We start from the raw sequence: 14,616 nt of genomic DNA, 5'->3' as shown, positions 1-14,616 counted from the left end.
TGCTTCCTTATTATGTCAATCAGGGCTGACTGATTGGGTTTGAAAGCAAAATGAGATTTTTTTTTTAACTCTCCAAGGTTCAGCAGCAGTTTCATTCTCTGCAGGAGAAGAAAATTATGATTATAATAAAAATGCTGTAATATAATTACATTAGTGCTAATATAATATTTTCATTTATTATATTAGCTAATATATTGTATTAATATTGCAATCATATTTATAATTAAACTGACAACAATCTCTGCATTTGCTGACACTGGAATCACATATTCCTGTTAATCCTCCTTCTGGCAGTCCAGTGATTAATGTGCTACAGAGATAGGGCTATTTGACAGCTCCTGAAAATCTCTGTGCATCAACAGCTTAAAACAGTATTAATCATTAGCATTAGCATTTCTCTGGCCACAACTGTGGGCTGATAGATCTGACCTCTGTTATTTACAACATTCCTTTATTTACACCTTTTCATCACCACAGTGGTTGCTGCCTAAGGTTTTATTGCCCTTATAAATTTCCACTCCCTGCATCACCTTATTTAGAAATAATACAGATAATAAGCAAGAGAGAGCTGGTGAATGCAGGAGGCAAAAGGCTCTTTCTCTTGCCTCAGTGGCTGGGCCAGGGGGATGTGCCCATTAAACATCCTCAACTCCATCACGCTGCTTTGGGAAGCCTGGCCCACCAAAAAGCAATGCAGCAAACAATACAGTGAACTTCTCTTGCCACCAATAAACCTGTCTGATGAAGGAGATTAATGCTTTTCTGAGAGGGTTGATGACCACTGAATTACCAATCTATTCCAGCACTAAAATCAATCACCAGCATTAAAGCAACCAGGAATACATTTAGGTCCTTCTTTGCTCTCATCTTAAACTTCCACAAAACCTCTGTACTTTCTATAGCCTTGTGCTCTTCTCACAGCATTTTACAAATTCTGTCTAGGGAATGCAAGCCTTGAGGATGTGTGATGAGATGTGGCTTTTCAGGCTGTGTTCACTGAATTTAACAGAAATATGCAATCCCCAGCCAAGCAAAGCCAAGGGCAAAGCCCATACAAGATTCAATACTGAAGGAATGGGCTGTAGGAAAATTAAAAGCTGAACAAAAGGCACTCACTGCACGCCTAGGTGATCCTTCCAAAATGTCCTTTCTATACTTTTCAGCCAATTCAGCTGAAATCTGATGAGCAGACCTGACCATTTCACCAAAAGACATGAAATCACAACAAGGAGCAGGACTCTTCACCATTCCTTGACAGTTGGAATAGCTCTGGCAACACTGATGGCATTCTGCTGTTTGCCCTGGCACATCTTCACCAAAGGGCACACACTTCTGGGACACAGAATGGCAGTGCTGTCACTGTATGATAGAGAGCAGAAATTTGAAGATGGCACTTTTATCAGAAGGTGATCTAAATGGATTAATTCCTAATTGTTTTTTAAATTCATTCACTTTCTAGTTAAAGCTGCTTAGGGCTGTTAAGAAAAATAAAGTTGTCTGAGTAAGGATGGTCATTCCTGTGTTTGAAAAAGTCATTGACTTCTCACAAGAATTAACCGGGCTTCTTACATTTTTATCTTACATTTTATCAAATCTATGGTGAAGAGAATTAAAGTCTGCTCTCCTCAAAACATGTGTCCAGTCAATTCTCAGCTCAAAGATTTTCCAATAAATCAGAACTACAGGTTCCAAACCAGGATAATGTGATCTCCCTCACCCCCTTTCCTCCTCCTAACTCCTTGCAAATTTTTGGCACTTCACCCTTTGCCAGCAAACGTTTCCTTCCCAAATACATTTCTCAGAGCCTTGATGTTCCCCTCCCAAATAAGTTTTTGTATTGTTACAGAAGGATTTGAGCTGAAATTTGAGCCTAGGTCACAATCCAGGCTTTCTGGAACTTCAAAGACTTCAGGCTTACATTTGTGAATAAATGTAGAGCAGCAAAGTTTGGATTTACACTTTGTTACATCACTGGGATGATTAAGAGGAGCTTCATATTCACCACCCTTCAATTATCACATCCAGCTCCTTCACTCAGCATTTTTAAATGAAATAAAAATAATTTTTTTTAAAAAAGGATGTAGATTATCCCTCCCAGAATCCTTGAAGTCATAAGCTGAAGTAGTAACTGCCCAAGAGAAAAATGGGAAAATATCACTGTAGCATTTTATAGGAAGCTGCAGCTTTAGGCTCTTCAGAGCTGAGAAGGAATCATTCCATCCAGAACAGTGTGGCAATGGCAAAGGAGGACACAAAAGAAAGGCACTATGTGGAGATCTCATGGAGTAAGTAAAAGAAATAAGGTAGGAGCCATCCCATTTCTTGACAGCACTGCCTGAAATGGCCACTCTGACAGCACATCTCACCCTAAGTATTCCCTCTGCAGAGCCGGGAAAACATTTATGTCCCCACTTTGTTCAGAAGCATTGACACTTTTGAAACAGCAAAGCCAAAAAATAACCAAACAACCAAAAAGCCACAACGGGCAAAGAGCTGCTGCGCAGGGGCAGATGGATCTCTGCTGGTGCAATAGCCCAGAGCAGCAACCAAACCAAATAAAATCAGCTGCAGTGGTATTGCTGGGGTGCAGAGAGGTGAAGTTATTTCTTCAGCATGACTTGGGCAGCCCCACAGATCCTGTTCCCAGCCAGGATTAGATCACAGAGCCCCTCCAGAAAGTCTGGCACACAGAGCAAATATTTCCTAGCTTACAATAACACACGATCTTACACGGTTCTCTGTCTCTGAAGTGAGGGGGATGAACAAACACTGAATTGTTTGAATAATATTGGTGAATCCAGATTTCAGTTAGAGGGAATTCATGTTAGTCCAATTAAATAGTATGTCAATTCCCTCTAATTATCTGTTCCTGCAGCCCACCCGGTAATTACACTTAATGAGTCTAAATCAAATCAGCATGTTACCTGGGAAATAATTGGATTTATGTGCAATTTTTTAATGATCCTGAAAGGTACCCTGGAGATTTAATTCCCCTGTGTGTTCAGGGTTTGATCCTAGGCTTCAATGCACTTTGGATGCGGATCTCAGGATACATTGGCCCTGATAAATTGGATGTGCCCATTCCCTGGCACTGAGGCCCACTGTTGTGGGACCATCATTCTCATCAACTTTTTTAGCTTCTAAAACAAGGTGCCCATAACCCAGACTTCCCACTGGAAACCATCTCTGGCCAGTGCTAAATTCCAAACTAAACCTACACTAGGAGAGAACAATTCCAGGTTTCAGTGCTGCAGCAGCGCATGCCCACCCTGAGTTGCAGGGAGCCTGCAGGGGCTCTGCTGAGGCTGTGGACAGCAGGAGGAATTGCAGAAGCACCTCCAAGGGAAGAAGCACAAGCTGTGCTCTGCTGAGACCTGTACTGTTCCTCTGACCCAAGGCACACATGGTACAGAAAAATAAAATAAACCATAGAATCATTGAGGTTAGAAGAGACCAAGATCATCAATTCCAAACTTTGATTGAACACCACCACGTCAGCTGAAAATGAAATCTAAGCTTCTCTACACTCTGATGGACCTTGGCTCTCAAGACACTTAGTAGTTGTAAGTAAATCTCCTTTGCCCAAAACTGAGACAGAACAGAGTATTTTATTGATCATTTCTGATCTCCTTACACATCCTAAACTTTAAAATTAAAAGTACACACATATAGTGTATTTATTTATTTACAGGCACAGAGAATTCACAGGACTGCCAAACTGCTGACACTTCAAGTCCTGAACATGCAATATGAGTGTCCATTAGATCCCAGGTCCATCTATTGGATCATAGGAGATCATGAATAGCACAAGGCTTCCCAAAAAAACACACAAGCAAATTCCTTTCTCACTGCTTCTAGTTAAGCATGCACTTCTCTGAATTATTTCTTTTAATTTCTAGAGGAGGTGAGCTGCAACGCCTCTGCACAAGTTTTCCCTGCTTCCAGCAAGAGCAGTCTCTGAGGGATGAGTACAGGAGACATCCCCTCATTGCCCTGCCCCCCAGAGCCCCACCATCTGAAAAATCTTTGTCTTTCAGTTTCAGCTTGATTTACTGTCCTCCATCTCCTTGAAATTCTGCCCATGAGAAACCAAAATAGCACCTTGCCTTGTGCATGACCCCCACAGAGCACCGAGCATCGGAACCACTCGATTTCAAGTGCAGGGGAGTGTCAGGGAGACAAAGCTGCAGTGACAGTGGCTCCAGGGGATGACTGCACCATCTCTTAATCCCTCAGCAAAGGTACAAGCAAATGCCACTAACTTCAGTTTTGCTTTCTTTCAAGGAAGTCTTTCTCTTTGGATAACTACCTCTGTTCAGAGGCCTTCTGAGGCTTCAGCATGACTCTGACAATAGAAGAACTTGGGTATCCTTATTTAATATTAAAGATGGCCTGTCTGAAATCTGCAGGCCACTTCTCTCACACTCATTTTTCCTAGGTAGGTGCTTAACCAAAACACCTACTTCAGTGACATAATCATAACAGGCTCCCTCAATAAGCAACAAAAAGAAATAGATATCAATATTAATTCAAGAAAATTCAGACCTTAAATATCTTCTTATTAAAGTATTTCTCCTATGTCTGCTGTCAAGAAAGACAAAATCAGAAACAGAACCCAAGAAATTATATTTTTCTTTTGCTAAATTTATGATCAAATCCTGTGCAAGGAAGTGAGCTCTTCACAAGGACTCTTTGATTACAGCTCTGTGTGTTCACATTTTCTGGAACAGCTCAGAACTTCACAGGACCACAGTCTTGGGGTTCAGCTCTTAAGCATATATTTACTTACAGCTCATAAACAACACTCAATAACCCAAAAAAAAGTCCACCCAAATTTCTTATTGTCCTGTATTTCACATTTTATGGATGCATCATTCCTCAGTCCCCTCATTAGCTTTCTCCCTATAGATAGGTGGAAAGGCTTATTGAACTCCCAACAGCACTAGATACTGTTTGTGAGACTCAAAATCAACATTTTGAATCACCAGGGAAAGGCTGACTATGACCTGGTATATCTGGGCTAATTCTCACATATTTCAAACACTGTTAGTAATCTAAGGGGTTCTGATTAATAGTTTGCCCAATCACTAAGAAACAATAATTTCTGTCAGATTATCCTGTTTCACTCTGCAAAATTTGAGCTGCCCGAAAAATGTCTTGGGGAAATATTTTCAAGCAGCTTCCCCTGCTCTCTTTCAGGAAAGTCACCTACTCTACACACTGACTTTACTACTTTACTACTGTATCTGTAATTAGCAAAGAATGCCAGGCCATAAATATTAATGCACAGATGGGTCCTGAAGTACCTTCAGAAGTTCAGCACAGGCCTCAATAGTCAAATTTTTCAAGTGAGCTTTGATACAAACCCTGCAGGTTCAGGAGGACTTGTCAGAACACCCCTCTCAAAGAGATGCATTTCTCACCCAACAAGGGATATTACAATCACCCATGAAAATCCCACAACAAATGCAGATGCTTCATTACCTACTTCTGATTTGAATTCCACACAGATCTGGCCAGACCCCTTCACTTCATTAGCACAGGTTTTTTCCTGCTGGGGCAAAAAGTCTTCTTCTGTGCTGCTGCTGGCAGTCTGAATGTTTCTGCTTTTTTTTAAACCTTTTCTGAAGTCAGATCTGTTTTTCTCTACTGTGAAAACTTTCCTGGTTTTTGATTCTTTCCCAAAAATACTGCTGCTGTAATGCTGAGGCCATGTTAGTAATGTCATCTAAAAATCTTGAGGCTGGTCTGAAATGCCATGTCCAGATTAATTGTCATAACCAGTTAATTCATAGAATCATTAAGGTTGAACAAGATCTGTAAGATCACCAAGTCCTATTAACTCAGCACTGCCAAGTCCACTATTAAATCATGTCCCTAAGCACCACATCTACACACTTTTGAATACTTCCCAACCACAGTGATTCCACCACTTCCCTTGGAAGAGTGGAACAAGGCAACTTGTTCCAATGCTTGACCACTGCTCAGTAAAGAGATTTTTCCCGTTTTTAGATCCTACCTAAACCTCCCCTAGTGCATCTTGAGGCCGTTTTTTCTTGTCATATAATTTGTTACTTGGAAGAAGAGGCTGACCCCCACCTTGGTACAACCTCCTTTCAGGTGGTTGTACAGTGATAAGGTCCTTCCTGAGCCTCCTTTTTCCAGGTCAAACACCCCCAGCTTCCTCAGATGCTCCTCATCAGACCTGTGCTTAAATAGAAATGGGTACTGTTCTCCAGCTGACATCAGTGGGCAGTTTGTTCACATCAAACCTGATCAGTCTCCAAAACAATGTATCTGCTTCTAAAACCCTGATGGAGAATGGTGTCTAGGCTGTGCTAACTCCCCTGCTGGGGCCAGGAATTGGCCAAGAGGGTGTTGGGTGTCCTGAGCCAAAGCTGCTCTGGGCTCACTCCTCTGCAGCACATGATTGCACTCCCAGTATCCAGCCCTATTTAATTTAAACACAGCTAATGAGATCATGCAAAAGACAAGGTAACATTTCCCAGCCTGATCTGGGAGCAATTAAAAGTTGGCTTTTGGCATGGCATGGGCAGGTGAGGTTCCTGTCACACCAACACCTCCACCAGGGCCTGCTGAGACACCCAGCTCTGAGGGCCAGACAAGGAACTCCCACTGCCCCTGGAGCAGCCAGCAGAGAGGGGACAGCTGTCCCTCTACTCACCAGGACAGGAGGGCAGCTGCAGGTGGGATCAGGAGGAGCCCAGCCAGCACTGACGGCATGAGCTGAACACTGGCAAAGGCTGGCACTGCCACCTGCAGAAACTCAGGCAGCTGGCAAGCAGGAAGGAGGCCGAGCTGGAGCATCCCAGCAAGGCAGCAAGTGAGGGGGAAAGGGAAATGCTCCACACTGGGAGTTATCTACACTGAAATTAGAGGTGGAAGGGTGTGGGAACTCAGCACATCACTCCTGATGTCCAGAGTTGCCAAGATAACCCCTGGGGGGCTTGGAAATCCTGGAATGTTGCCAGAAGTGCTTGGTGGTTGGATTTTGACCCTGCACGAGATGTGCCACCTGTATGAGGACAAGAGAATCACTTGGGGATAAGTGGTGTAAGAATTAATTATTCACAGGGTGAAAATACAGGTTTTGGGATTTTGGTACAGGGGGGTTGTAGGAGACAAGATGGAGGAATTAGGGCATGTCTTGTCCTTCTTCTTTCTTCTTCCTGTCATCCATCTTTGGTGGTGATGTTGGCACTTTGGGATTGGTTCATGTCAAATGTGAACTTGTTAATAAGGGTAAAAGGTATTGGAAGGTAAAGGTAAATATATTGTACGTAGTTTTTAGTATAAAAATAGACGACTGCCCAATGGGAGGTCAGTGTGCCCTTGGCTGCCTTGCTGGTCAGACCTCTGTCAGGCTGGGAGACAACTTTGTAGATAAGAAACAATAAACAATATTGAAGACCGAAAAATCTGAAGAGTGCACTCATCCTTTGGAGCGCGGGCTATCCCAAGGCCATCCTACGTGTGACCGGGTGGAGGCAAAAGGCCGGACCGGTCAGAAGGGAACAAGAAGTCCTAGAAGGGCTGTCTGGTGAGCATTAAGTACAAAAATGCTTTGGTCTCAACAGAGCAAAGTGATTTGATAGAGAAATACTTACTTGGCCTGCACTTGTACCACACAAGGAGGTACTTGCCAGTCCCGGGGCAGGGGTCCGTCCCAAAGAGCCGGCTGTTGACGAGGAACTGGCAGCTCCGCCTGTCCTGGCACTCATCCAGCATCTTCTGCAGCCGGGGATAGGCACCAGAAACAGAGAAACAAAAGCACTTCAGTGTCCCCGCTAAAGGGAACATCAAACAGACACAACCTGCAGAAAGAGAAGGCCGTCCCTGCCTCCACAACCAGCCCTGGCAGGAGGCAGGTGATGGTGCCCGACACAGCGGGTGCCACAGGAGCCACAGATTCAGTGCTCCTTGCACTGTTTAGAGAGCAGGTTTTCATCCCCTTGCTTGGGTGCAAAAGGAAGGATTTGCACTGGGATGGTCCCAGAGATTTTGAAACACTTGCATGCTATTTAATCATAATATAAAACAGTATAATCCCAGGAAAAGCAGCTTTGAGGACATGGATCCACCTTGACAGTTAAAAGTAAAGACCTGAACTCTGCCACCACCAATCTGCTTTAGATTTCTCTGGAGATACACAATTTCAAGACAGCTCTTGTCTCAGTTATATAAAAGCTGGTAAATATATAGATATATAAATTGCTGGTATTCCAATAATTAGTAGTTGTGGTGGGAACACTGTTATACAGCCAATTTAGACAGTTTTTAATAGGGCTCATTCCTCTTCCCCCATGATTATTACATTCTTTTAGCTAAAGTCAGGAAGGGACTGTGAGGCAGGGGCTTCTCCCACTACTGGCATTTTGGGTCCTACCCCCTTTTATGCTTTTCCTCTAGCACTTGCTCCCCACTCCCTCATTCATAACTCTCACAAAAACTCCATCTCAGAATCCTCAGGGGCAAGACATTCTGTCTCCTGCTAGAAAATAGCTTCATTAAGGAAGATTAATGATTTCTTTTAACCCTCTGATCCTCTAAAGCAGTGGTAGGGGGGGAGAATAATATTGAGTGGGGCAGTAATTAAGTTTTAAATTCAGCTGGATGGCTAAGGTGGTATTTATGTACTCCTGTAGAGCCCCTAAAGCACTAAAATTACCATAATGTTTGCCTGACACACATGAACCTGTCAGAGCATTTTGAGACCACAGAGCGAGGTAATCCACCAGCCTCGTTAAGTCCCTGTGATACAGAGCTGTGAATTCCAGCCCCAAAACAATTAATTTCACTTGCAAGGAGGCACTGGAAAATCCTTCCTCAGAAATTCCCCTAGGCTCCCCTGGTCTCTTTTGTCTTCTCTCTGTTCACTGTTCTTATACCCTTCTCGATATTTGGGCTTTCCCACAATCTTCTCCATGTGCCATTAATATAAAGGCTGTTCCTTCTCAACCATGTGCCACCCAAACCAATTTTCTCTCTGCTTCAGTGAGTACTTTCTATTTTTGAGTTCTCCCTGAATGTAATATATAGAATCTTTAGCATTATAACTCTGAATGTCATGCTTTGAACAACAGCTGTTCCAGTTTCAAGTGCAATTTGAAGCTGCCTCATTTGCAGTTGCTCATAACTTCCTACAGCTTTCACCTTTTGGGCTGACACATGCAAGAATTCATGCCTGCCTCAAGTCTGACCTTTATTTTAAAGTTCAAACCAAAACAATCCAGGCCTTTTCTAGCAGGCAGAGAACATATGCTGTTGTTTTCTACTTACAAAGGTAATAAAATGCAGGCATTTCATTTAAAAATACAGGATTTAGGATGGTGAGGTGAACACTGAAGGAGGTGCCTGGGAGCATTAGCCCCAGCTTGACCATCACATTAAAATGCATAGAAAGAGCACATTCTTTCCTCTAGGCTCATAAGGGTTGGCTGCTCACTCAGCATGTGAAATTTAATTTAATGCAAAATCCAGTGAGTTGCAAAGGAATTTAAGCAATGGTTCCAGCACAGATAACTCTTTTCATCTCAAAAAAGCAAAGAAAAACTGAAACAATTCTGGAGGGCTACACATATTGAGAGAAATTCTCTCCAAATCATTGTGCACCTGAAAAGATTTTCTGGTACTGGACAGCCATGCTTATATACAAGTAAAACTAAAAATATTGAGTAAGGGAAAAGAAGCAGGATCCCAAATGTTTCCTTTCCCTCTAGGGAAGCTTTCTCCCCTCAAAGGCATCAGACTTGGGTTTTGAACTACAAACCTGTTCACAGCAGACAGGTGGGCATTTCAAGAAACTTCAGCATTGTGTCATGGGTGCTGTTAAAACCAGTTGGAAAACCTCCCTGGATTTCAGAAAGACTGAGGTAGGCCAACAAGAAAACAACTTTGAAACCTCCGGTAAGACACCTCTGCAACATTTGTTCATCTATTCTCAGACTCAGCATCAGGAACAAAGACAACAATTCACTGACCTCAGAGAACCACAGACATGGGCAGCCTTCAGGCAGTGCCACTTTGTCTTGGCTCTGCTCTAACTTGTGGCAGCTCTTGCTTATTCCTTGTATTCCACATAAGTGAAACCAGGGGGCAGCAAAAAAAAAAAGCCCTAGGGAGAAAATTCTAACTAAATTAAGGAGCAAAAGTCATCTCTGCCATTGTGAAAGCAGATAAAAAAGTGAAGTTTTCTTAGGTCTCAATATGCCATTTACTAATTTGTTATAGTGTTTAGCTACAGTTCCAATTTAATTTGACAAAAGCCATGACTCTGAAAAGTTTCATGGGGGGAAAGAAATCAATATTTCCTTTTCATTCATGTAATGCTATTTTACCTCCCCCAAAGGGCAACATTTTTTCCTGAAAATCTAAAAAAATCATTCAGATTTCTGATTTCCTGCACACAGTTTGAGTAATGTCTTATGCATAATGAAACATATCCATAAAAGGTAAAATTAAAAAATATATATGTTCAATCCTCAGTGAAATACATCAGGAAAAAAATGCAGGGAAAATTACCTCTACTTGATGGTGCATTTCCTTGCTTAAAATTTTTTAAAAATGTTGTTACACCAGTCTTAATGTTAACTTAAAAACTTGCACATATAACTTTACCTATCCTTGCATGCACAGAAATTTTCTTTCCCACTGCTTTCATCAGTATGTGCTATGTACCAGCATCTTCTTAAACACCATGCAGAACAAGTGTGACCAGATGACCCCCCAAAGGTACAGTTCCCTGCAGGTCCAGAGGTTCTGGTGTTTACCAGAAGCCAAGACCTTGGCTTTCTGGCCTCACTCTCAAAAATCATACATCTAGGCAGTATCAGAGTTCTGGCAGATGTTTGATGTTTTTTCTGAAGCATTTGCAGATGATCAGGTAGACTGATACCAGGAAAGCTGAGAGCTCACTTGGTAGTGAGGGAATGTCTTGAGCTCACATGGCTTTTGCTAAATGGATGGGAAAATGTGGGCAATTCATTCCATGTTTTCCTTGTTATTCTGGTTGTCACTGTCAGCTGAAAAGGTGGGAAAACACAACCACAAAACCAGCCAGAAAGAGGCCCACAAATAATCTGGACTTGCACAGAAACCGCAATAGGCTCACAGAACTGGCCCTAGCTGGGAAGTACAACCAGCTCCACATGTCTCCAAGTCTGGTGGATCCCTGACTAAAGCCAAATAAAGTCACCTCAGTTTAGATTATATTATAACAATCACTCCAACTGAGGAAGGTGGAGGAGGAATTCAGGAATTCCTGTCTGGCATGAAAGAGGAGGGAAGACACATTAATTGCACTGTGCCATTTTATAATTGCATTACAGTGGTAAATCAGGCCTGAGGGCTGACAGCCAGTGCTCAGGAGGGAAGCTGTGGCTGTTTAAACCCATTCCACTCCCTGGTTCATGACTGAGCTAAGAAGCTGCAAGATTTAGAGGAGATAAGAGAGCAAGAAAAGTGAATTCAAGTAAAACAAACACTAATCTAACCCCTGTGATTTGTGCCCTGGATTAATCTCCCTGCAGTGACCTGGGTCTTAAAGCAAGGGCAGCCTCAAGCTCAAAATCATGTCTTTCAAGTAGCCACTGCAGACGAAACTGCATTCTCGTGCTCATTTTGTTGTGCTCATTAGCTAAGTAATTGCTTGTGCTCATTAGATAACAACCTTTTAAATGAGGAGCTGGATGTGAGCTCTGCAAGGAGGCCATCCCCAGCCATTCCCAGGGGTGTGCTCGTTTTTAGCCTGTCTCTTCAAATCATTCTTCAAGAAGTGCTTCCCCTGCATGCTTAAAATAAACCACAACTGAGCTTAACACCCAAGGCAATTAAACTTATCTCAGTTCTTGGTCCCTCAGAGCAGCTCAGAGATCCAACACACTTAGGGTGTAACTTTGGGCCCATAGAAGCCAATGGTGAAACTCAATGGGAACGAGGGCTTTGCCACAGGGCTGCTCTCTGTACAGCCTCCATCTTCAAAGGACCATAAGGATGACTGCAGGGCATGTCAGTCATGCATGAAATTACACAGAGGAGCCCTACTAAATAATTGCTCAAATTGTGTGTTGCTGGGGAGAGTAACTCACAGAGCAAGCTGCATGAATGTATCAGAACCATGTGCAGTCAAAGGAAGATGCATATAGCTCTGTTAAGAAACTTGTGCAAGAAGATACCAGTAATTTTAAGTATTTTTAGGTGAAATTCAGTCCAGGCATGGACATTATGGTGGAGTTGCACCAACACTTATATTGGTGCACCTTCAGAGTTTTTGCAATGGGAAATAAATACAACAAACAGGTTATCATGAACTCTCCCTACAGCACAATACATTCATAATGGCTTCATGTCACATTTCATTTGAATTTTGATACTCTTTTATGTACCCTTAAACACTGGCAATACTTTAAAGCATGCTATAAACTTAGTGCTTTCAAGTTGAAAACTTATTTACAGTCCTGTTGCTGAACACTGAACATTCATCTCCATTCATGCAAATTACTGAAGTCCATGGAGGAAGAAGATTTTCCAAGAATCAGCAACAGGGAAGCACAGACTACATAAGGAAGTGAAATCCATGTTGATGAGGTGCAGGTGACCTGCCTATGGCTTCACTGAGCCACCTTCCCAGCCTGCTCCACTAGAAACTAGTTCAGCTTTGCCCAAATTACTGTATTCCATCTGTGCATCACTTGAAGAAGAGATCAGAGGCCCTGAATCTTGATCTATAGCAGGTTTTAGTGCTCTACTATCTCTTAACACTCTCCCATGGACTTTGCTGGCTCACAGCAGAGTCAGCAGGAGGAAACTATGCCCACATGTTTGGTCAGTCACAAAAACATACCAGACTGTGAAATAAAGGACTGAAAACTAGGCATGCATTCCCTGTCACCAGCTCTGCTATGGGAGTAGTAGATGCCAGCAGGACAGTAGAGCACATAGCAGTGGGCTGGGATGTTAAAACAACAGCAGGATTCACCAGTGCTCCTCTGTTAGGGCCTTGAAAGAGCCCAGAAACAGCAATTCACAAAGAGCAGCAACATCTCCACCAAATAGAAGGGCCTGATAAAAGCTGCATTACAAATATCACCTAATTAACATTACCTACATTTCCTAACAGTAGGAAACTTAATCTGTATGCAGGGTCAACTTCAAAGGGAGAGGAGGTCTAAGCTGAAGAAATACAAAAGGATGCATAACCAAAAGTCATGAGATTAAAGAAAGGGAAAGCTTAAAACACAAAGTGGAAAAAAAACCCCCTGGGAGCAAACCATTACACTGTCAAGCAGGGTCTTAGTGGCAATGATGGAAGCCCCATGACTTGGAAAGTTTAAATTTAGAGTAAACAAAGCATTAGGAGGCTTACACCCTGGGGAGCAGTCCTGCCTCATCAGGGAGACAGGCTGCACTGGCCACCTCTGCCTCCAGTGCCTCTACTCCTTCAAGGACATAATCACTCTGCTCTGATGAGCTACTTCAGTCATGCCAAAGATTTCACAGACATAGCAATTTAGAGATTGTCTGTGACCTCTGCATCCAGCAGTTCTACTTGCAAATAACTAGCTGGAGGAGCCACTTGCCAGAGAGTTCTATTTCAGCTTAGGCAAGATTCATGAATGAAACAGCACTGGTTCTGTGATTTTTAGCAGCAACTTTGGCAGTGCAGAAAACTCTTCTGGACCCTGAGCTCACTGCTCACCATCCTCTGCAAAGTAATTCATGTGGTCTAAAAAAGTTTCCCACACTGCTTTTTAGTTCACTGACATTTGACATTTTTGAGACTGAAACCTTGTTCAAAATTCCTAGAAACTGTGGAATTCTAATATTCAATACAACAATGGGTTCTCCTCCCAGTGGTACTGATGACCATTATTCTTCTTTTCTACCAATTTCTTCCTTCTTTCCCCCTGACCATCATCATCTTCTAGATGTTCAAAGTCATGAGAAAGGGCCCTTTTTTATTCCTGTTGAGGCCACTTAGGGCTGTGACATCAGTGGGACCATGCAATATCTGGTGACTGGACATGTCAGGAGCCATGGTCCTTGGCCTGCCAAGAAAGCTGGAGCAGTTGGGAATGTTTCTTTTACTTTGTATTTTACCTTCAATCCAGAATAACTGGGGAAAACAAAATCCACTTTGGAAACAGCAACATGAGCCCTCTCTTTTTGCGATCAACAGCTGGCCTGAGCTTTGAGAGCCATCTCTGGAAAGTTTGTCTCATCTTTCCACCAGCAAAGAGGTCAGCTCCCTTTCATTTCTTCTTTTTTGTTTGTTTGTTTGTTTGTTTGTTTCACAGAAACCTTCCTGGTGGATGAAAATGACAAAAAAAAAAAAAAAAAAAAGAGAGAGGAAGAGTTCAGGCAATCCTGGGGTCAGCATGCAAGGAATCTGCTCCCTCTTGCAGGGTTGCTGAAGCGACAGCAGGTGATGGTGGCAGCAAAGGTGTCATGTCTCTCACCCAAAGGACAAAAGGAAATACCACATCAGCAGCACCAGTGATCCTTGTCACCAAGGTCTGGTTGTCCTGGAGAGTGTTGAAAGAGACCCAGGGCACAGGCCATGCCCACAGGCCCTCCCCAGATTAGCTAGTCTTTCTA

At 42.8% G+C, this 14,616-nt stretch overlaps 1 protein-coding gene across 2 annotated transcripts in view; it reads right to left on the bottom strand.

Moving 5' to 3' along the window:
* EVA1A (eva-1 homolog A, regulator of programmed cell death) overlaps positions 1–14,616 on the bottom strand; it is a 204,635-nt gene that overhangs the window by 130,319 nt on the left and 59,700 nt on the right. For both annotated transcript variants that reach the window (XM_063150943.1, XM_063150944.1), the window contains exon 3: positions 7,629–7,752. In XM_063150943.1, the coding sequence (XP_063007013.1) occupies positions 7,629–7,752 (124 nt within the window). The remainder of the gene's footprint in view (positions 1–7,628; positions 7,753–14,616) is intronic.

The sequence above is a fragment of the Melospiza melodia genome, chromosome 3, assembly GCF_035770615.1.
Source record: "Melospiza melodia melodia isolate bMelMel2 chromosome 3, bMelMel2.pri, whole genome shotgun sequence".
Lineage (NCBI taxonomy): Eukaryota > Metazoa > Chordata > Aves > Passeriformes > Passerellidae > Melospiza > Melospiza melodia.
Note: the sequence above shows the minus strand (reverse complement) of the source record. Positions and strands in the feature narration are given on the sequence as shown.